The 22,505-nt window shown below is 33.0% G+C and overlaps 1 protein-coding gene across 1 annotated transcript in view; it reads left to right on the top strand.

Moving 5' to 3' along the window:
* The window catches only part of LOC134280563 (visual pigment-like receptor peropsin), a 52,695-nt gene that overhangs the window by 25,560 nt on the left and 4,630 nt on the right, over positions 1 to 22,505 (top strand). The window contains exons 3-4 of the mRNA XM_062763004.1: positions 12,261 to 12,388; positions 13,633 to 13,729. Of these exons, the coding sequence (XP_062618988.1) occupies positions 12,261 to 12,388; positions 13,633 to 13,729 (225 nt within the window). The remainder of the gene's footprint in view (positions 1 to 12,260; positions 12,389 to 13,632; positions 13,730 to 22,505) is intronic.

Below are 22,505 nucleotides of genomic sequence, written 5' to 3'. Positions count from 1 at the left end.
TTAAAATTAACACCTTAAGTGTGAAAGCTATCCATCGATAAATCGATTGTTTCCTTTTATATTAATTGTGCAATTCATGTTTCTATTCTATAAAAATGAAACATGAATTGCACAATTAATATAAAAGAAAACAATCGATTTATCGATGGATAGCTTGCACACTTAAGGTGTTCATTTCGAAATTTATTTATTCGTATTCATCTAGCATCACCACATGTTTCTCGGAAGTCGACCACTCGACCACACTTGTTTTCTTTGATGATTTCTAAATGATGAGCTTCTTTTAGTGATAATGAACTTGAAAGCAAGGTTTCATATAATCAATGCAGTCCTGTACATGTACTAAGGTGACTCTAGTTCCGAGCTTCATCAAGGGTATTTGTGGTTTTGCTGCAATTATTAGCTGATATTTTTTAAAAAATAACACGATTTAAACAATTATAAAGAATGGACTGTTTTAAGGCTTGAGTGAAATATTGTCCCATTAAGATCTGTTCATAGATTTCATAAATAAATTGCTCCATGTTTTATGCATTTTTGCCGTTGTTTGGAGATTCTACCACCTTTCGAGAAACTAAGATCTATTTATTTTAATTCATTTGAGACCTAATCAAAGGGTAGTCATAAAAAACCGGCAAAAGAAAAAAGATGTACATAACAACAAAGGAAATCCATAAGGACTTGGTAGGGATTGCTGGAATCTCGCCTTTTTATGCAACTGTGTAAAAGAAGGAAGCTTAATTATTCAACCGGGCCAGGGACAAAACAATAGATGACCTAACTTAGGATGTTAATTAACTGTATTTTGAAGGAAACGATGAAATCTGATGAAATGAAGCAGAATGACGTCAGATATTTCATTAAGGATACAGGAAATGAATTTGATGAATATGAAATATGTGACATAAAACAGGTTTGTAAAAGGACTTCAAAATAACGGATAAACCGAGACACGTGTGGAGGATCGAACAACCTTGAACTTCACTTCCTATTGAATCCTGGCGCCTAAGTACAAAAAAGTCAAACCATTTTGATGAGAATCAACTCGAAGTGAGATTGTTCGGTTAATACAAGTCGTCATTGATTGTTTTTGTGATAAAAGTATTGGGAATAACTTGCTATTGACATGTGGATGAACGGAAATTGCGTTCAGAAATGTAATATCATAATAATAACGTTGGTTATGTGTTTCATGCAACAGTTGATGTGATTTTACTTCGTTTTTTAAAATTTATTTTTTATATAAAATTAAAAAAAAAAATTCATTTTTAGGCAAAAATGAATTCTATTATAAGTATTGATAAGCAAAAATGACATCCTATTTTAAAAGATTTCAATCAATAGTGACATGTCTATATACTAAGATTCTTTAATACCCAGTATTCAGTTTGGGATTTTAAGTTAATTTTCAGTTGTCAAGGTTTAAAACTAAATTTTTTTGGATGAGCGGTCTGTCAGCAAGAATTCCAGGAATGCTTACACCGAAGCAGAAGCTAACGTTAGATTAGGCCTTAAGGACACTTCTGATCTGCTTTCCGGAGATCCTGATAATGAAAACTTCTATCCTGATTCCAAGAATCACGATTAACAGTGTAAACCTTCGATTATTCAGCCCTAAAAGAAATTTGGTTTAACACCCTTTTGCAAGATGATGGCTTCTAATTTATTATTTATTCTGAAGGTGTAAGATTTCATTGAAAAGAAGTGATGTTAACAGACTGAATACAGTATGCATCAAATTAGGCGCAATCACGTCGACACTTAAGCAGCTAACTGTAGCTTTGAATTGCTGCTTCCCCTAACTCTTTACACTTCCCTCTATCTGATTTCTTTTTGTTTTCTTCGCTTCTCCACTTTTAATCCCTTCTGTAGATTCTGTCATAGTATAATGTTGATGAGGGGTTTTTTGGGGGAAGGATTTGGGTACCATTTTTTTCAATAGTGGGAATTCAATGCTTGAACGTCGTTGGACTATGTTTCTTGAAAGGATTGCAATGCCAATTTTTTTTCAGTAATTGATTCCAATGCTTGAGCATCGTTGGATTGTTGATGAAGTTTTGTTTCTTATTTCCTTTTCCTTTCTTTTTTTTTCTTTTTTTTTTTTTGATGATTGGAGTTTTTTTTTTTTTTTAGTTTTTTTTTTAGAATTTTTATGCTAACTTCTTCAATAATAAGACTGAGCATTATTAGATCAGAAGCAAAGATGTCAAGGAGGACTATGTTGTAAATGGTGGTATACTGTCGTATTTGTCCGTCCCCTTGTGGGTGAGACTGGGATGATGCATTGGAAGGGGGAAGAATGCGTTAAACATCCAATCTTATTTACAGCTAGCAAACAAGCTGTCTGATCATCAAGAGAATTGCACTATAGTGTTGTGAAATGTGTTTTTTTATAAGGGAAGGGGATGGGAATAAGTTATTTTACTGATTTGATTATCTGACTTTTAAGATTAGTAAAATATCTTATATGTATATAAAATCTATGTATATATGTGGCTGCTGAATTTGTTTCATGTTCTCCTCCATGACACCTGATGCAATCTCTGATGTTCTGGAGGTCCTTGTTTTCTCTGCTCCTGTTTTGTATTGTTTTATGGACTTTTGATCTTGAATAATGTTTGTTATCTCCATATGTTCGTTTCAACTTTCCTATCAAATTTTCATAAAGTAATTATAAATAAAACAAAATATCCTAATACCCTTCTGAGTTCAGTCTTAGAAATCTGACATATCACAGACAATCACAGAATTTTTTCCGGGATAGACATGTAGAAATGCATTTTCAATAAAAAGTTTAAGCATGCCAAGGTCACCAATGCCAACCAATCCCAATGTCTTTTTCATTAATCGTTGCGTTGTTGATCAGAATTGCAGATATCCACTGTATCGAAAAGAATCAAAACTCCTTTTGAAACATGGATGGATTGTTGATGCTACAGTCTAAAACAAAGTGACATTTGGTATAGAACTGCTGCTGCTTTTAATAGTACAGTGGATGACGTGTCATTTCTTCCTTTGACAGTCTATATGGTTTTGTATTGCTTTGATGGAACAGAACGTTCAGCACAGTGCTTTTTATGACATAGAATTTTCAGTTATTAATTTGTAATTAATGAAGAAAATCTTACAAATACTCCCCGACATGGGCTTGTGTAATATATATAGATATAGATCCTAAAAGCAACTCCATATGAGTTTTCAAAATATTGAATTAAGAACAGTAAAATAAATAAAACAAATAAAAGAATCTAAGAACTATATGCGGTATATTGCATATATTTGCCCCCACAAAAATCAAATTTTGAAAACTTCCTGAAATGTGCTGAATTCAATAAATTGTATGAGAAATATAAATGAACAGAAAATATTATAGTGTCAAAGCAGTGTATTCACAATTTTTGTTTTTATGACGTCACAAACTAGTCCGATTTTATATTCTCTTTCAGAAAGTGGACAAAATGGATAAAATTTCAACAATTTTAGCTTTAAAATTTATAGAGCGCAAGTTTGTTCAGGAACAATATTGACATATTTCATTGATATTATCATTCTACATATTATATCAAAAAATTGATCCTGAACACACATGCGCTCGGTGACTTTTACTCAAAATATCGACAAAATATGCACATTTTTCTGTAAAATTCATTAAAAACTGAAATTTACGTCATGTTTGTGACGTCATTACGTAAATATGGCGTCATTACTTATGAAAATATTCAGTGCTTTGAAGTCAGCATATACTCCCCTGTTTAAGAACTTAATTGAATATTTCTCCATCAAAGTTTGATTTGAGGGGCAAATATTGGTTATTACCGAATAAAGTTCTTTGGTAAGGCTAGAATATTATTTTTGAATTTATGATTCTGGCACCTTAAAAGACTTTGCTGCTGATTCGATGGTTTGCATCAATATTAATTTGACTTTTTTCATACAGATTTTGAAGAAAGATATTTGACCAATTTTTATACATCCTTTTGTATTTTGTAACAAATTCTTCACTACGTGTAATTTGATTCTTTTTATGTTTTAACACGATGGAACGCATTCATATCTAAAAGCTCATAATTTGCAAAGCATTTTTGAATTCCTTTCAACGTAACAGCTGATGCTAGGACAGAAAATTGATTGTATTAATTTTGTTGAGAAACTACAAAACGCTAAGTGCAAAAAGTTCTTCCTATGGCACGCCAAATTCACAAAAATGAACTAATTATAGTTTCATAGTCGATAAACTAGGTTTATCAGTTGTAAACTATAGTTTACGGACTGTAAACTATAGTGAACAACATTATCTATATTTTACATCTGTAAACCATAGTTAACACGATAATCTATGTTTCAGAACCGTAAACTATAGTTCACACTGAAAACAATCATTTGCGATTGCAAAACATAGATTATCTGATAAATACAGTTTCACGATTTGTAAACTATGGTTTACAACTTTTAACTATAGTTAAGGATGTGATAAATATAGTTTCACGATTTGTGAAACTGTGATTTACAACTCTTAACTGTAGTTCATGATTGTAAATTATTGTTTACAGACGTGAATCTATGTTTAACAACAAAATCCATTGTTAACGTTTTATTACAGACATATAAACTTAGATTAGCATTCGTAAACTATAGTTAACAACCGTAGATATAGCTTTACACATGAAAACTATGTTTAACATATTATTAACTATAGTTAAAGTTGGTTAACTATAGTTTACAGTCGATAAGCCTAGTTTATCAATTGTGAAACTATCTTTAGCTCATTTTTGTGAATTTGGCGTGCCATATCTTCCTCCTATGTTGATTAACGAGAATATCTTATATCAAAGGTACATAACTGTAATATTCTACGTCATATTAAAGATACAGAGACTGGGAAATCACCGACAATACCCTGCAAACAAGAAAGAGAATAAAACAAGTGTTTTTGAAATACAAATATGCCTGATCTCGGTATGAATATCTTTGCTGTCTAAACGACCTTAGTACTGCCTCGGAACATTGGTAACCATTGTGCAAAGTGTGTTGCAACAAATCTTACAATACAAAGTAAGCCAATTAGCAAGTTTATACCTTTTCCAACATTTTACGAGTTCCTCCCGTTTGAACCTGGTTTCAATTAATATTTTTTTTAAAAATGAAACCGATATGTAATGTTAAATCATTAAACAAATAAGTAATGCTTTCATAAGAAACAAAAAAAAAAAAAAAAATAAAAAATGTAAATACTTGAACTTAATGTATAATCTAAGAATACATCGATTATCATATATATCCAGACATTTTCTATGATAATTGTCAGAAATTTCAGCGTCCAGAAAAATACTAATCTCTTTATGACTCGCCTATAAGACGGACATAGAGTTTAAGACCAAAATTTAACTCCACAAAAAACCGACTTATATGCGAGTATATACGGTAATCCTTTCTTTATTTCATTGTATAAATCAATACACTGAAAACGAGAACGATGAAGATAATAAACAGTGATACATCTCAAAAAAATCTTCAAACAATACAAATCTGTGAAGAGAATGTAAACAGGTACCCTGGAAATTCCAGAGGTGGGATCAGGTGCCTAGGAGGAGTGAGCATCCCCTGGCGACTGTTCATCCCCGCCGTGAGTCATATGTGTTGATCAAGTAGACGGAACATTTCATATTAATTTTAAATTCAGTATTACAAAGGCTTAATATTGGTATGAAACAAATCAGCCAAAATATGACTCAATGATAAGTCATATTTGCTAACAAGGTCATTAAACCGACCATAGAAATTACGAAATGCTGACATTAAACGAGGTTGTTGAAATCCCTGTAACATCAACTTTTCTGTCAGTAGCCTGCATCAGTTTGAAGATCAATCATACTCGGAGCATGCTCTTGACTAAACGAATAAATTGGTAGATCTGAAAACCCTATGTCTTGAAAAGAATTGATATCAACGGAGGAACAAGGTATCAAAGGTGTAATCAAGTCAAAACAGAAGAAAAATAAGGACAGGTGTGCTCTTGTAACTCTTATTTACATCTAGAAAACAAGCTCACTGATCATCAAGAAATTTACATTTTGTGTTATGAAATCTGTGTTTCCTACAAAGAAAGGGGCTTGGAATTACTAGTAGTTGTTATACTGATTCGATACTGGCTAATTATTATATATTACTTATTATATAGGTATTATATATGTATATATGTGGCCATGAAACTGCCAAACATTTCATCAAATTTCCCAAAGTAATTGAAGGAAAAAAGATATTTCAAGATACCCTTCTGGGTTCAATCTTAGAAATATGTCATATCACAGGTAATCAGAACATCTGTCTTAATTGGCATCAATATGTGGAAATGCATCTGCACTAATATTTTAAGCATGTCAAGGTTACCACGAATATCCTTAATTGTTGCGTTATCGATCGAAAATGCATAAATCCACTGTATCGAAAAGAATCAGAACCCCTTTTGAAATCTGGAAGATTTCACTGGTGCTGAAGTGACATTTGGAACAGATCTCCTGCTGCTTTTAATTACTCAGTGGATGACGTGTCATTTCTTCCTTTGACAGTCTATATTATATCATATTGCTTTGAAGGAACAGAAAGCTCAGCAACGATGACAGAGAATCCGGATATTTATTAATTATAATTTTATAAAGAAAATCTAACAAGAAGTACTCTCCGATATGGGAGTAAGATATTAAAGCAACTCAGATTAAACTAGAGGTATTGTGAGCAATGAGCTCACTGAATGATACCCCCGCCTTCCATAAGAATATAATGCCAGTGTCCATGTTTTGCTATAGGAAACCTAAAATATGTGTCGGATCAAAAAGTAAAATAAGAAGTGCACTATGGCAATATGCAATAAAGATTCTGTGAAAGTTTCATCAAAATTCTTTCAGTGGTATGAGAGGAGTTGCGGATAAGAGATGGGTACCCCAAAGGGTAACAGACAGGCGGACGGACGGGCATACCGATTATTATATATTCTCCCGCTTTTCAAGCGGGGGTTATAAAAAATTAAATTTGGTAGAACTAGTATGTTGTTTTCTTTTGAATATATGATTCTTGCACATTGAAAGACTTTGCTGATTTGATTAAAAGTTTGTTTTTTTTAGCAAATCATTTTTGATTTCCTTTAAATGTAACAGCTGATGCCAAGACAGAAAACTGATTGTATTAATTTTGTAGAGAAACTACACAAAGCTAAGTACATAAAGCTCTACCTCCTATGTTGTTTAACAAGAATATCTGATATCAAACGTGCTTAGCTATTTCTTCTGTAATATTCTATGTCATATTAAATAGAGGCCGTGAAAACATCGACAATACCTTGCAGGCAATAGGGAGAACAAGAAAAGTGTTTTTGAAATAGAATGTATCCGATCTTGGTAAGAATACCTTAACTGTCCGAAGGAACTTGGTTCTATTCTGAACATTGGTAGCCTTTGAGAAGTGTGTCGTGCAACAAATCTTACGATATATCGTAAGAAAAATTGCCAACTTATACTTTTTCCGAAAATTTTACGAGATTCTTCCGTTTGAACAAAATTCGTTTTAAAGATATGAAAGCACTAACTCTCTCGTAATTTTATTGATAAATCATTATACTGAAAACGGTGAAGATGTTGAATAGTGATAGATCTGAAACAATACAAAACCGGTAAGAGAATATAAACACTTACCCTGGAAATTCCAGAGATGGGATCGGTTGGCTAGGAGGGGTAAGCATCCCCTGACGTCACATCCGCTATGAGTCCAATGTATTAAACAAGTAGACGGAACATTTAGTATGGTTAATTTCAGTATATAAACAAAAGCCTAACAACTGGTATGAAACAAGTCGGCCAAAATACGACCCATTGATAAATCATTTTTGCTAACTGGTTCATCATACCGACCATAGAAAATGCTGACATTAAACGAGGTTGTTGAAATCCCTGTAACATCAACTTTTCTGTCAGTAGCCTGTATCGGTTTAAAAATCAGTTATACTCGGAGCATGCTCTTGACTTTCGAAGAACTTGGTAGATTTAAAGATCATATGCCTTGAAAAGGACTTGTATTAATGGACGAACAAGGTATAAAAGGTGCAATCAAGTCAAATAAAAGGAAAATTAAGGACAGGTGTGCTCTTGTACCTAGATAACGTGTCTGTTTACTCAACACAGGCTTAGGTAAGCGTAACTAGCCAACTGAGGCTTTAAATGACCCATTCCCTGACCATGACTCTTCAGATTTACGGCCATCTAACTTGTTTTTGTTTTATCCATTCTGTTTAGCGGTCAAGATGGTGTCATGCTATAATGTTGATGCGTTTACTTTTTTGTTTTTGTTTTTTGAGGAATCGAGTATCAATTTTGTCTTTAATTGGATTTCAATGCTTGAACATCGTTTGACTATTTTTAGGGTTGTAATACCAATTGTTCAGTAATGGAATTGCAATGCTTGAGCACTTTTGGCTTTTGGACCAGAAGCATTGATGTCAAGGAGGACTATGTTGTGTAATGGTGATATACTGTCTTATTTGTCCGTCCCTTGTGGGTGAGACTGGGATGTTTTGAACGACTTTAGTATTATTGGTTCAGGCATTGGAAGGGGAAAGAGATAAAGCAGAATAATGCGTTTAACCTCCAATCTTACTTATAGCCAGCAAAAAGCTGTCTGATCAAGAGAATTACACTTTAGATTTGTGAATAGTGTATGTTCTTTTAGGGAAGTGGTTGGAAATTAGTTGATATACTAATTTGATAAAGGTTTTTAAAATCAGAGGGCATTTTAAATGTATATACAGGGTATGCGGCCATGAATTTGCTTAAACTTTCATCTCATTTCCCAAAGTAATTGAATGAAAAGAAATATCAAAATACCCTTCTGGCTTCAATCTTAGAAATATGTCATATCACAGGTAATCAGGCCCCAGGATCATGAAACAAACTTGTCCTTAAGTCACATTTTCAATCGCTTATAAAATATTATTTCATGAATTCAGGAATTTTTTTTTGAAATTTACAGATAACAACACTTTGGAGAAGCTATATTGAAAATGTCTTAATTTTGGTCTGCTTGACTTCTACAACATTTTATTATCAAATAGAGATTTTGATTTAAGCTTGCGATTTTCCATGATCCCGGGGCCTTAATATATCTCTTAATTGGCATCAATATGTGGAAATTCATCTGCACTAACATTTTAAGCATGTCAATCCTTGAAGGTCAAAGTTGACACAAATGTCCTTTTAATTATAATTATTGCGTTATCGATCAAAATTGCAGAAATCTACTGTATGGAAAAGAATGAAAACTCCTTTTGAAATCTGGAAGAATTTACTGATGCTGGAGTTTTATACAAAGTGACATTTGATATAAAACTGCTGCCGCTTTTAATGACGCAGTGGATGACGTGTCATTTCTTCCTTTGACAGTCTATATTAAATCGTATTGCATTGAAGGAACAGAAAGCCTAGCACAAATGTCATAGAATCTTCGGATATTAATTAATTTTATAAAGAAAATCGTTCAAGAAGTCCGACATTGGAGTGTGTAAAATATAAAAGCAATTCGAGACGATTTTCCAAGCACTGATTACAGAACCTTGAAATAAATAAATCTAATTAAAAAATAACATTTGATAGAACCAGTGTATTGTTTTCTTTTGAAAATTTGATGTTTGCACATTGAAAGACTTTGCTGCTGATTTGATTGTTTGCATCAATATTAAGTTGACCTTTTTCATGCAGATTTCAAAGAAAGATATTTCACCACTTTTTTCCATGCATTATTCACTATTGTATTCTGATTTTTTAATGTTTCGACACGATTGAACTCATTCATATCTAAAAGTTTTTTGCAAAGCATTTTTGAGTTCCTTTCAATGTATCAGCTGGTGCTAGGAGAGAAAACTATATTAATTTTGTAGAGAGACTACACAAAGCTAACTACAAAGAGGTCAAACTCCTATGTTCATTAACGAGAATATATTATATCAAAGGTATCTATTTCTTCTGTAATATTCTATGTCATATTATATACAGAGACTGTGAAAGAACCGACAATACCTTCCAGACAAGAAAGAGAGCAAACCCACAAATAGAGGTCTATGCCCGATCTCGGCACATATATCTTTACTGTCTAAAATAATTTGTTCTGCCTCTAAACATTGGTAACCTTTGTGCAAAGTGTCTTTCAACAAATCTTACGATACATCGTCAGAGAAATTGCAAGCTTATACCTTTTTCCGAAACATTGCCAGATTCTTCTGTTTTAACAAAATTCGTTTTAAACACGTATATGAAAGCCAGAACTCTCTCGTAATTTTATTGATAAATCAATGTACTGAAAACAATTAAGATGATGAAAAGTGATAGATCTCAAACAATCTTTAAACAATACATAACCATGAAAAGAATACTAACACGTACCTTAGAAATTCCAGAGATGGGATCGGTTGGCTAGAAGGAGTAAGCATCCCCAGGTGACTGATCACACCCGCCTTGAGCCCTTTTATAGTTCAGGCAGACGGAACGTGTATAGTTAAATTCAGTTTTCAGTTCAAATGACGAACAAATCGTATGAAACAAGTTAGCCCAAATACGACCCATTGATTAAGTAAATCATATTTGCCAACAGGTTCATTATTCCGACGACAGAAACTGCGAAATACTTACATTAAACGAGGTGGTTGAAATTCCCGTAACATCAACTTTTCGGTTAGTAACCGGCATAGGCTTAAAAATCAATCGTGCATGGTTTCGATTATCAATGAAGTTGGGAGATACAGGTGAAGTTGCAGGTGATGTGCAGGTGAAAGCAGGGTGTTTCTTTATGAATAATGAAAGTTGATGATGGAAAAGTTAAAATCATCTCGTTTCGTTTGTCATACAGTTTACTCGTTATTGAATTGCCTTTATTGTCTGTATTTTGAAAAACGCACAAATATGAAACCGATGTAGAAGAACTGTGATGTCTTTAATTTCAAGTTCACTGGGTTTTATCGAGTCCACGTATAAATGAAATTAACTATTGTTAAATGATAAAACAGTGCCGATATACCGGTATCTAAATGCCGATTTGAAGACCTTGGCATGTGTTTAAACTGCTCATGTTTTAATTAAAATAATCTCTGATCATAGGATTATTAAAAAAAAGGATCAGATAACAAAGGAGAAGAATTTGTGCCAATGGAATCCCACTGTTTGGAAGACCTGGTCTCCGTCTATTTGTCGTAAGAGATTCTAAAGTCAAAATTTTGCAATAAAATTATAATATTATAAACACACTGGGGGTAAAGCGGAAATATAGTCATTGTACTTTACTTCAGTTTATTAAGTAGAATCTTTTGATTTAAAAAAGTTTTTTTTTGTGAAAAAGTGCGACTCTTACTTTTGGTCCATTGTTACATGGAATAAAATGAGAAAAATAAATTATACAAGTAAATCAGAAGTTAGTACGATTGTAGCATTCCAAGTGCATTCACGTATACAAAATACTTCTTTTTCAGATGACCTTTCGTACATTCATGTATATAAAGTACTTCTTTTTCAGATGGCCTTTCGTACATTCACGTATACAATGTTCTCCTTTTTCAGATGGTCTTTCGTACATTCAAGTATACGATGTACTTCTTTTTCGGAAGGCCTTTCGTAAAATTTTTTTCAGATGGCCTTTCGTAATTCAAGTGTATATAAAGTACTTCTTTTTCAGATGGCCTTTCGTACATTCACGTATACAATGTTCTCCTTTTTCAGATGGTCTTTCGTACATTCAAGTATACGATGTACTTCTTTTTCGGATGGCCTTTCGTACATACATGGATAAAATGTACTTTTTCAGATGGCCTTTCGTACATTCATGTATATAAAGTACTTCTTTTTCAGATGGCCTTTCGTACATTCACGTATACAATGTTCTTTTTCAGATGGTCTTTCGTACATTCACGTATACGATGTACTTCTTTTTCAGATGGCCTTTCGTACATACATGGATAAAATGTACTTTTTCGGATGTCCTTTCGTACATTCATGTATATAAAGTACTTCTTTTTCAGATGGCCTTTCGTACATTCACGTATACAATGTACTCCTTTTTCAGATGGTCTTTCGTACATTTACGTATACGATGTACTTCTTTTTCAGATGGCATTTTGTACATACATGGATACAATGTACTTTTTCAGATGGTCTTTCGTACATTCACGTATACAATGTACTTTTTCAGATGGCCTTTCGTACATTCACGGATACAATGTTCTTCTTTTGCAGATGGCCTTTCGGTGCTGACATTTGTCGCTGGTATGGTTTTAACAGTATGCTGTTTGGATTTGGCAGCATAGCGTTTCTGGCCGCAATAAGCAGCGACCGTTACATTGTCACCTGTAAACACGAACTATGTAAGCTATATTCCTGATATTCAAAGGACATAGACACAGATTTGAGGTTGATATTTTCTCAGATGTTCTGTATAATATCATGACTTCATGACTTATATGTTGCTATAGCATATTTCTGTGTCTGTGTCCATGTCCCTTTAAATAAATTTTTATTGTTCTTTTTGTTACTTTTTTTGTTTTAATCACTATTAAAATTGAAACTGTTTTTTTATAACTTGCATCCAAAAATGGCACCGATTATTTTTTGTTGTTGTTTATTTTCTTTTATAATTCATAGTTGCGTGGACCCTGGGGTCCACGCAGAAAATATATAAGCGAGGTTAAACCGGATGCCATGGGCATACTTCATGCTATGCATGCGCGAGAATGCTAGAGAGCTCGCCCCTATAAGACAACTTGCTCGTAGAATAATGATTCGCCCTGTTCGAATTACAACATGCCATTCATTGGCAAATCTCGCTTTTAAATCTGCATATCGTATTTATATATTTGGACATCCGAATTTCTCTCTTATACATATACTTTTATATGCAAACTAAACATCGATTCTTTGGCACAAGCATTTTTAAAAGTTGGAAGAACTTGCAGAATATAGATAACTTAACAACTTGAATTTAAAATTCATTCAACGAATAGTTCTAGGTTTAAAAAGACAGAACAAGTCCTCACCGGTATTAATTTTGTGCATCAAGGCTCGCAAAATAATTTGATATACAGCAATCCAAATACAGCTTGACACAGGCCTGAAGCAATCCAAGTGGAGGAGGAAAAAGGGGGAGGGTTCCGAAAAATATCTGCATACTATAGAGCTGTGCAATACGGGTACCGTCAGATTTATTTTTCCAATGATAGATTTCTTTCGTATTCATAAATCTAGAACAGATGTCAAGTCTCAGCCGTTATGTGTAACATGTATCAAAATAGCCCGATTTTTTAAAATGACAAAACTACATGTATGGGCTAATCAGAGATAAAATTGAACAATTTTGCAATGAAAGTACTATCGGTCAAAGTAGGCAGGTCATTGTAGAAAATATGAACGAACCTACATGTACATGAATATTCACTGAACCTAGAAATTTTCTAATTGAATTTCGGTTAGAAACACATGCATATGGTCCACGTATTGTAGTCTTTTTTTTTTTAAAGGACGGCAACTTGTTTTATATTGAAGTGTATACATATATACTGTATATGTAAATTGTTTAGTATACCAAATATTATTTCATTCCTGTCTTTTTTAGATTGCAGATTTAGCAAGCGGCATTACTTCATTGTCAGCATATTATTATGGACAAATTCCATGATTTGGGCTGCAGCTCCATTCATGGGATGGGGATGGTATGTATTTACATGTACAATGAAGCGCATTGAAGTGGTAAAATTTTTTCGCTTGAGTGGAATATTTAGGTGTTTCTTACTGAACGTCATTTGCCACACTGGCACACCCATTTCTTCGGAAACGAGAGAAAAATATTCGTCATAATGCTTTGGAGAACCCCACTCTCTGCGACTAGCAATATTAATTTTTACTGAAATAGAGATTTTATAAATCAGAAGAGAGCTAGGAACCCCGCTTTTGTAAAACACGAATATGTACCTACAAGGAGGCACATTGAAGTGGTAAAATTTTTCCGCTTGAATTTTTTGCGCTAATTTTAGGTTGTTGGTTGTCATATAATGACACGCCTAATTCTTAAACACCGAGTAAATAAAAAATGCGTGTTCGACCGGTATCGTAACCCCATTAAACAACACAAAATCACAAAATAATAAATATGTACATATTCGTGCAATATGTGTTTTATAGAATTGGGGAGTCTCTCACTGGCTCTTTTAACTTTATAAAATTTCCATTGTAGTATTTCTCATTTTGAGAAAAAAAGCAAAAAAGGGTGTCCTTGCGACGTTATTTTTTTCCCTTGTATCTAAAGAAATGGGCGTGTCATTATGTAACAACTGACGTTCAATAACATGAATAAGATCCACCCAAACTTTCCATTCAAACTAAGAATATTACTTACAACTTCAATGTGTTTCATTGTATTTATACACTAAAGTTACCATAACACATGTATCGGTCGAACACACGTTTATAAGGTGTTGATTGGCTATTATATTTATGGAATACTTGTTTTGCATGTATTCGAAGGAACTATTAGAACGTGTTTTTTTTTCTTTTCTAGAGAAATAAGCGTATCATTATATAAGAATCATAGTTCTAAAAAAGGCCACATAAACGTTCTATTCAATCGGCAAATTTTATCACTTCAATCTGCTTCATTGTACATTCGAAAAGAAACCTTTAAGTTTAGGCATATTAATAACAAATATTCATGTTAATGATGGAGATTTGATGGCATAAGGTTTTTATTTTTTTCCGTTTTTCTGTCAGTTTGTCTATCCAGAAATACCGAGTATCTTTAACCATGACTATTACTTTTGAACGGTTTGTTCTAAGGCCCCCACATTTCTCATACGTATACTCCTTTCAGTGACCTTAATTTATGTAATAAAAAAAATTACCTCATGACCCTGAAGTTAATCTACAATTGAAAAACCTCAGCCAAACTAAAACATTGATCATAAATTTTATATAGTCGTTATAAGGGCTTTGACATTCGTTTGTATTCCTTTTGACAAGACTTTTCTTTGGGTACCAGCATTTTTGTTTTTAACTTTCTGAATAGTTGCTGCCAAAGCATCATGCATGTATTTTAGATGAATTTCCCGTTGATATGGCCTTTCTATGGGTACCAACTTTTTTTTTATCTCGACTTAGGGGTTGATGTACTTTTTAAAGACTTCTGATAAATTTGGCGCTGAAAACCAATAGTAAAAAATCGTGGTTTATTCCATAAAACGGATAAAGGGGGCACAGACATACATTCATTGGCTACTTTCATTTGAAAAATTGCAGTCTGAGGATTTTGACTTTCGTGAAAATTCTTAATTTCAATTTCTTTTTGAAGAGACCATTTTCGTACCTCTGTGACTATGAGTTTCAAGTTTCGCTCCTGTTTTATTTTCGCCCCATTTGTCCTACCCATATTTGAATGAATATAAAACTGGGCGAATTCAAAGAACACGGAATATTTTTTTCAAACAAAACAATGACTAGGCAAATTTAAAACGGGGAAAATTAGTTTTTCAGTGTGAAAAGGCTAATAAAATAACACGGGGCGATAATAGTCTTTTACACAGTATCATAGATGAAATTTGAAATTTGAAACTCCAAAAGTGGGAACTTGATTAATAGGAATAACTAATTTTATTTGACTGTCTGTGAAATATATATACAAACTAATCTTCTTCAAAGTATGCAAACAAAATGAGAAATGAGATCATATTGACTTTTAATAAGTATTTTCTATTTTCGTATTCTATCCTATTGCCAATTTCAAATAAGATTAAAATATCTTGTCTTCTCCAACTTGATATGAGATCTGTCAGCCGGGATACTCTTAGAATTGGTTCTTTGTAGAAAATCTCCCTCTGGGAGCTTGTTTTTGAATTGATCTACATACATACTAGTATGAACCCAGATTCATTGCTAGATTTACCATGCCAGTGATACTACTATTGGCGCTTAAGCTACCTTCCCTGGTTATGCATGGAATAAGGAACCTGGGAACGGGGGTGTCTTTTGTTCCAACGAATTTTTGGGAGTTGACTGGTGTTCCCCACTACATTGCTTCATACGAGTCTGGCAATACTATATTAGGTGTTTTAAACTTTCAAATTGCCTCAGGATAAAGCCTGATATAAAATACAGTACAGCTATTTTAGTGATTAAAGTATGCGTATCAATAAGCATGGAGGTCATTATTCTTATCTGATGGTTCTTTCTTAATCTTAATAAAATTACATCCTTTGATCCACTCTAGAAAACTCTATACTACTATAAATAATCTGATTTTGATTTGATTCTGCTTGTGTCAAATTTAGGTTGAAAGGGGGGACATGAACGAAGATACAAAGGTTTAAAAAAGTAATTTGTCTATCAAAAATATATTACAAGACTGTCTTCAGTCTCGACTAGAATAATGCTTTTGTCAAGGCTTGTTTTTCTTAGGTAAATCTACATGAATTTTGCCTCATTGCTGTTGACTGTGGCCAAGTGTTTTTTCTGTGTTTTTGATAAAAGTAGAGACTTCATATTTAGTATGCATATTCTTCTAATCAAAATCTTTGAAATGACACCAAGGTTAATGACCTTGTGACCTTGACTGTGACCTATATGCTAAAAATAGCTTTTTTCGAGTATATCAAGCACATGAAGAACCTGGTGTTTGAAAAAAATAAGACAGGTGATTTTTTTTTTAGAAATCTAAAATTTAAAATAATAAAAACAATATTGAAATCGGTCATAGGCACTTAGGGTATGTTTATTGGTTAATGAAACGGACCATGGGGAAATATGAACTATGACCATTATTTTTTTCACTGCATACGTTATTTTTAGTTTTCTTTATATTCTATTTTGGTTATTTTTAAAACCAACAAAAACCGAACTAATTAGGTTTATAGATGGTCTTCAAACAACGGTATACTTAAATCTTGCAAGCCTGGCAACTACAAATCTTATTTACGTACGTTTCTTTTTTTCGGCAAACATTTGACTGTCCTCTCAAAATATTACTGTCGCCCGCGTGGCCGATGGTTTGAGAGTCGCGAAGAAATGATTTGATCCTTACGCCGCGGGTTCAAATCCCACTTTGGGACATGGAGACCTGTCCGTCGGATGAGACCGTATAAATTGAGAACCGTTGTCGCAGTAAGTACTGGCACGAAAAAGATCCCTCCCTGATCAATGGCTCTAAGTGCAGTATAGGACAAATGCAGCTCTCCACCGGCAAATAGTGGCGTCTCCATATGAGTGAAAAATTCTTTCGAGAGACGTTAAACAACATACAAATAATCAATCAAAGTATTACTAACCGCGTGTTCCTAACTTACCCCCACATTTCCACAACTAAACAACACCCACAACTGAAAAGATCTGCCCGTATGAATGCAGTAGTCGACTTGGTCTAAATTTCCCTTTGCAGCAGGGAACTTAGGGGGATAGGTTGGATAGGGTGATTGCCTTTAGGACGATTACTGATTTTGTCACTGCAAACGCAATTAACTCTTTTTTTCTGCTTTGTAGCCATTAATATTTTTTTCTTATTTTAACAAGCCACGGCAGACACGATTGGTTTGTACCTAGTTAGTTTAGTAGGCATTATAATCTAGCAATAATACTGTAGAAACATGATTAATAAGACGGATACACGCTCAGCAAGCCAAAAGTTAAATCCTGCAGACAAATAATGGTTTTGTCATCCTGCAGACAAATTATGGTTTTTGTCAACTTTACTCTTGGTGCTTGCAAGAAAACTAAGGTTTTCTCGTATTTGTTGCTATACTTGCATTTTATAAACAAATCATAAAATGAGATATGGAGGGAAAGAGCACACAATAAGGATTTAACCGTTCTGTTTCGTGAGCCATCAATGATTTTAATCTTTTTTCATACTAGAATATATATGGCGTTGCTGTGAAAATGTATTTTTGTATGATGATCAACCCTGTACAAAGATATATCAATTAGACCTACATCGTAAGGTTTTCGACGATGGTGCATCAGTGCTTTTGTCAATATTTGCCACTCAGTATTTTACCTCAGACCCACAATGGACATGACGGATTGTTGGCTCTTTAATTTGCATGCTCTTCTGGTGTGCTATGTTTTTTGCATATGGCAATGCACAATTGATAGAATATAAAATGTGTCTCCATATCCAATTTTTCAATTGGATTTATAAATATGATTTTTTTTTTCTTAAAAAAAAAAATTAATAAGAGATCTTATTTAAAAACCATCTTAACATCAATTTTTTTCACGTATGATATACTTTATTAAAATAATAATAAATCATTGTGCCTGGTTTTACTCTAAAATACACGAAAACAGTTGGGGGCTTCGCCCCCTGTGCCCCCAATATATGCTAATGAGTTTAATTACTTCTTTTTTCATCTCTGGGGACCTCTCAGATTTATTTTAAAATTCCTCTTTACATCAATTTTTTTCACGTTGAAGGAAAATAATAATAAATGAAAAGTTGAAACTAATGAGTTTAATTACTTCTTTTTTCATCTCTGTCTCAGCAAAAAAAAAAAAGTATTCACATTCTTTTATCCACTCACGTAGAAATCTCTAATAAGAACCTAATTAGGATCAGATTTTGTCTTGATTGTGCACTTACAGTATATAATCTATCTATAAATATATTATTTATATTACAAGTCTGTCTTCAGTCTCGACAATGCTTTTGTCCAAGCTTGTTTTTAGGTAAATCTTCATGAAGGTTGTTTCTTTGCAGGTGATCCAAAGGTCTATGTTTATGTCTAGCTATACTCGAACTTGTTATTTTTATACATTAGAACCTGAGAACTTATCAAGCCGCCGTTGAAAAAATTAAGAAGTAAGGTAGGAGCATATTGGGAGTACAGTGACGTAGAATCATTTTTGAAAGTGGAGACCAACAATTCATGATCAAAAATCCTTTTTTGTGGGGATGGGAGAGGTTTCAAATTATTTTAGTACCATTTTTTTTAAATTCAGTTACTGTATTGCCCTTATATTACTCTTATTTGACAATACTCCAACCTGAATCTCAATAAACATTATGTCTGGAAAAGAAGGCAGGCCCCTAATGCTACGTGCATGAGGTAAATGCCTTTAGGACAGTTCCCCGGTCTATATATTACTGATATTGTTACCGCCAATGAAACTCATTTTTTTTACTTTGAAGCAATGAATAACTTTTGTTCTTTAGCAACCCACGGCAGACAGGATTGATGTGTACGTTGTTATGATTTTTTAAAAGTGGTATTCTAGTCCTGTAATAAAACTGTAGGAATATGATTAATAAGACGGATACACGCTCAGCAAATCTAAATCGAAATCCTCCAATGGTTAATGATTTTGTCATCCTGCAGACAAATTATGGTTTTTGTCAACTATACCCTTGATGCTTGCAAGCAAACTGAGGTTTTCCCATTTTTTTTTTTTTTGCTATACGTGCATTTATATAAACAAATAATAAATGTAGAGAGAGATTAAGAGAAAGAGAACGCAATAACTATATAACTTTTTGTTTCCTAAGCCATCTATGATTTTAATCTTTTTTCTCATACTAGAATATATATATGGCGTTGCTGTGAAAATGTATTTTTGTATGATGATCAACCTTGTGCAAAGATATATCAATTAAACGTACGTATGTAGCATCAAGCATCGTAAGGTTTCCGACAATGATGCATCAGTGCTTTTGTCAATATTTGCCACTCAGTATTTTACCTCAGATCCACAATGGACATGACGCATTGTTGGCTCTTTAATTTGCATGCTCTTCTGGTGTGATACTTTTGTTTTGCACAATTGATAGAATTTAAAATGTCTCTCCATATCCATGTTTTTAATTGAATTTATAAATATGAAAAAATTCTATTTTTTAAGAATAAATTAATGAGATCTTATTTAAAAATCACCTAAACATCCTATCTCTTTTAGACTTTGAGGGAAAATAATAAAAAATGACACGTTGAAACAAATGAGTTGATTTATTTCTTTTTTCATCTCTGGGTACCTCTCATTTTCTCCAAGAATAAATATTCAAATAATAACAGATCTAAAATTCCTTAAATAGAAAAACTTGTGCAAAAGAGTACTATAGTATTCACATCCTTCTATCCACTCACGTAGAAATCTCTAATTAGGACCTGATTTCGATCAGATTTTGTCTTGATTGAGCACAACGTATATAATCTATCTATAAATATATTAATTATATAGCAAGACTGTCTTCAGTCTCGACAATGCTTTTGTCCAAGCTAGGTAAATCTTCCTGAAGGCTGCTTCTTTGCTGGTGATCCAAGTGTCTATGTTTATGCCTAGCTATTCTCGAACTTGTTATTTTTATACAGTAGAACCTGACAACTTATCAAGCCACTGTTGAAAAATTTAAGAAGGAAGGGAGGGGGCATATAGGGAGGAGTACAGTGACGTAGCATCGTTTTTGAAGGTGGGGACCAACAACTCGAAATTCCTATTTCGTGGGGGTGGGGGTCAAAATATTTTTAAAAAACATTTTTTTAATTCAGTTTCTGTATTACCCTTACATTACCCTTATTTGACAATACTGCAACCGGACTCTCAATATAAATTTTTCGATAAAACACTTATATCTGGAAAAAAGGTTTGCTCTTTAATTTGCACATTTTCACTAAAAATATTTATCTATCTCCTACAATTTTATTGTTTTACAATAACTATGTTTTACTATATGTAAATCTTATATTTGTATAAAAAAACATTTTAAATGGAGATCTTATTTAAGAACTCTTATTACATAATGTTTTTTCTTTACTTTGAGGGAAAATAAAATTCTAGAAAGGTGAAAAAAGTTTGTTAATCTATTAAGTTATCATCTCTGGCTACCTGCCTTTTCCCTTAGGAAAAATATTCAAATACAACAAAGTATTGATAACAGAATCATGCTTTCTAAATGGGGAAATTTCGTGCAAAATTTGTTTACTTGATTTGAATTTATTATGATAGTAAAACTACATGAAATAATTGCAAACCGCGTCATACTTATAATTAGCTTGCACATTTCAGTCAGTTCAATCAAATTTCAAATCAATACCTTCGTAAATTAAATTTTGAACATTTTATTTGTATGTAGGTTCGTAATTTTGGAAAGAAAAAAGACTTTGTAATAAAAATCATTATTACTAGGTCATATATTGATGATTAAGTTTTATGTAAATAGCAATCTCTTATTACATTATGTTTTTCCCTGAAACACTCATTTCTACTTTTGATCATCAACTATGTGTTCCTTTGAAAGTGTTCTCATCCACCATTATACTCTTTTATTCATTCACTCTTTGGTATATATATCTTCTGTAAATATGACAACAAAACCCTTGATAAGACATATTGTTGACATACCAATACAAAAGCAACCTCAAGTAGCGTAGAATTATTTTTCAAATCAAAGTGTAGAGTGAAACTATAATTGTGGGGTCAAAAGTTGAAAGTTTAAATAGGAAGAAGAAGGAAAGAACTTTTAAACATCTTCTTCTTAAAAACAACAAAGTGACAACAATAGTGTAAAGAAGCATCCTCAGGTTGTGTAGATTCAAGGTTGTTCAAATCATATCCCCTTTAGATAAGGTAGGGCCACAATTGTCCGTATTGTATAGTAAGCGACTTGGTTTTGGTACCTCTTGGCACCAGAGAAGGGGGGGGGGCAGATGGGTTATTGTAAATGCCTTAAAAGACAGTTTCCCGCGATATTACTGATTTTGTAATCGCAAATAAGCTTCCTTTGATTTTTCTGTGTCCTTTAGCAATCGACGGTAGGTAAAATTCATTTGTACCTAGTAAGGAAAGAAAGGATGAATTAGTCCAGCAATTATGTAGCAGAAACAAACAAGACGAACAGGAAGGATACACGCTCAGCAGGACTAATTTTAAATCCTGCAGACAAATAATGGTTTTGTCATCGTGCAGAAAAAAAATAATAATTGCTTATTTCAATTATTATTGGTGCTTGCACTCAAACTGATGTTTTCTCACAATATTGCTATATTTATCAGCATTTATAGAATCTACAGAGTACAAATACATTAATTGTACTTTGAAATTTGAAATGACGTTATCAATATACTAAGTATTAATTCTAAATAATGCCCCATCAGAAAGAAATAAGTTGACCTCTTGTATAAAATGTAGAACTATTCTAGCAATACTATTAATTTTGTAGAAACATAATTAGCAAGAAGAATACACGCCGTGCAAAAAAATAGTACATAAATTCTGCATACAATATTTTTGTCATCCTGTAGACAAATAATGTTTTTTGTCAACTACTCTTGGTGCTATAAGTGCCATCTGAGATTGATTTCACAATATTTCCAATTCTAATTTTTTTTTCTCTGTGATAACTCTTTAAAAGTTAGGGATAGTTTATTTCTTGATAATTCTGCCGGAATGTAAATAAGGCAGGTCGACAGGTCGGGAGCTAAGGAGGCCTAATAAGCATGCAATTCTCGTGCGCAT

The sequence above is a fragment of the Saccostrea cucullata genome, unplaced genomic scaffold (genome assembly GCF_032062105.1).
Source record: "Saccostrea cucullata isolate Sc308-1 unplaced genomic scaffold, CSIRO_AGI_Scuc_v1 ctg758, whole genome shotgun sequence".
NCBI lineage: Eukaryota > Metazoa > Mollusca > Bivalvia > Ostreida > Ostreidae > Saccostrea > Saccostrea cuccullata.
The sequence above is the reverse complement of the archived record's forward strand: the minus strand, read 5'-3'. Positions and strand labels throughout refer to the sequence as shown.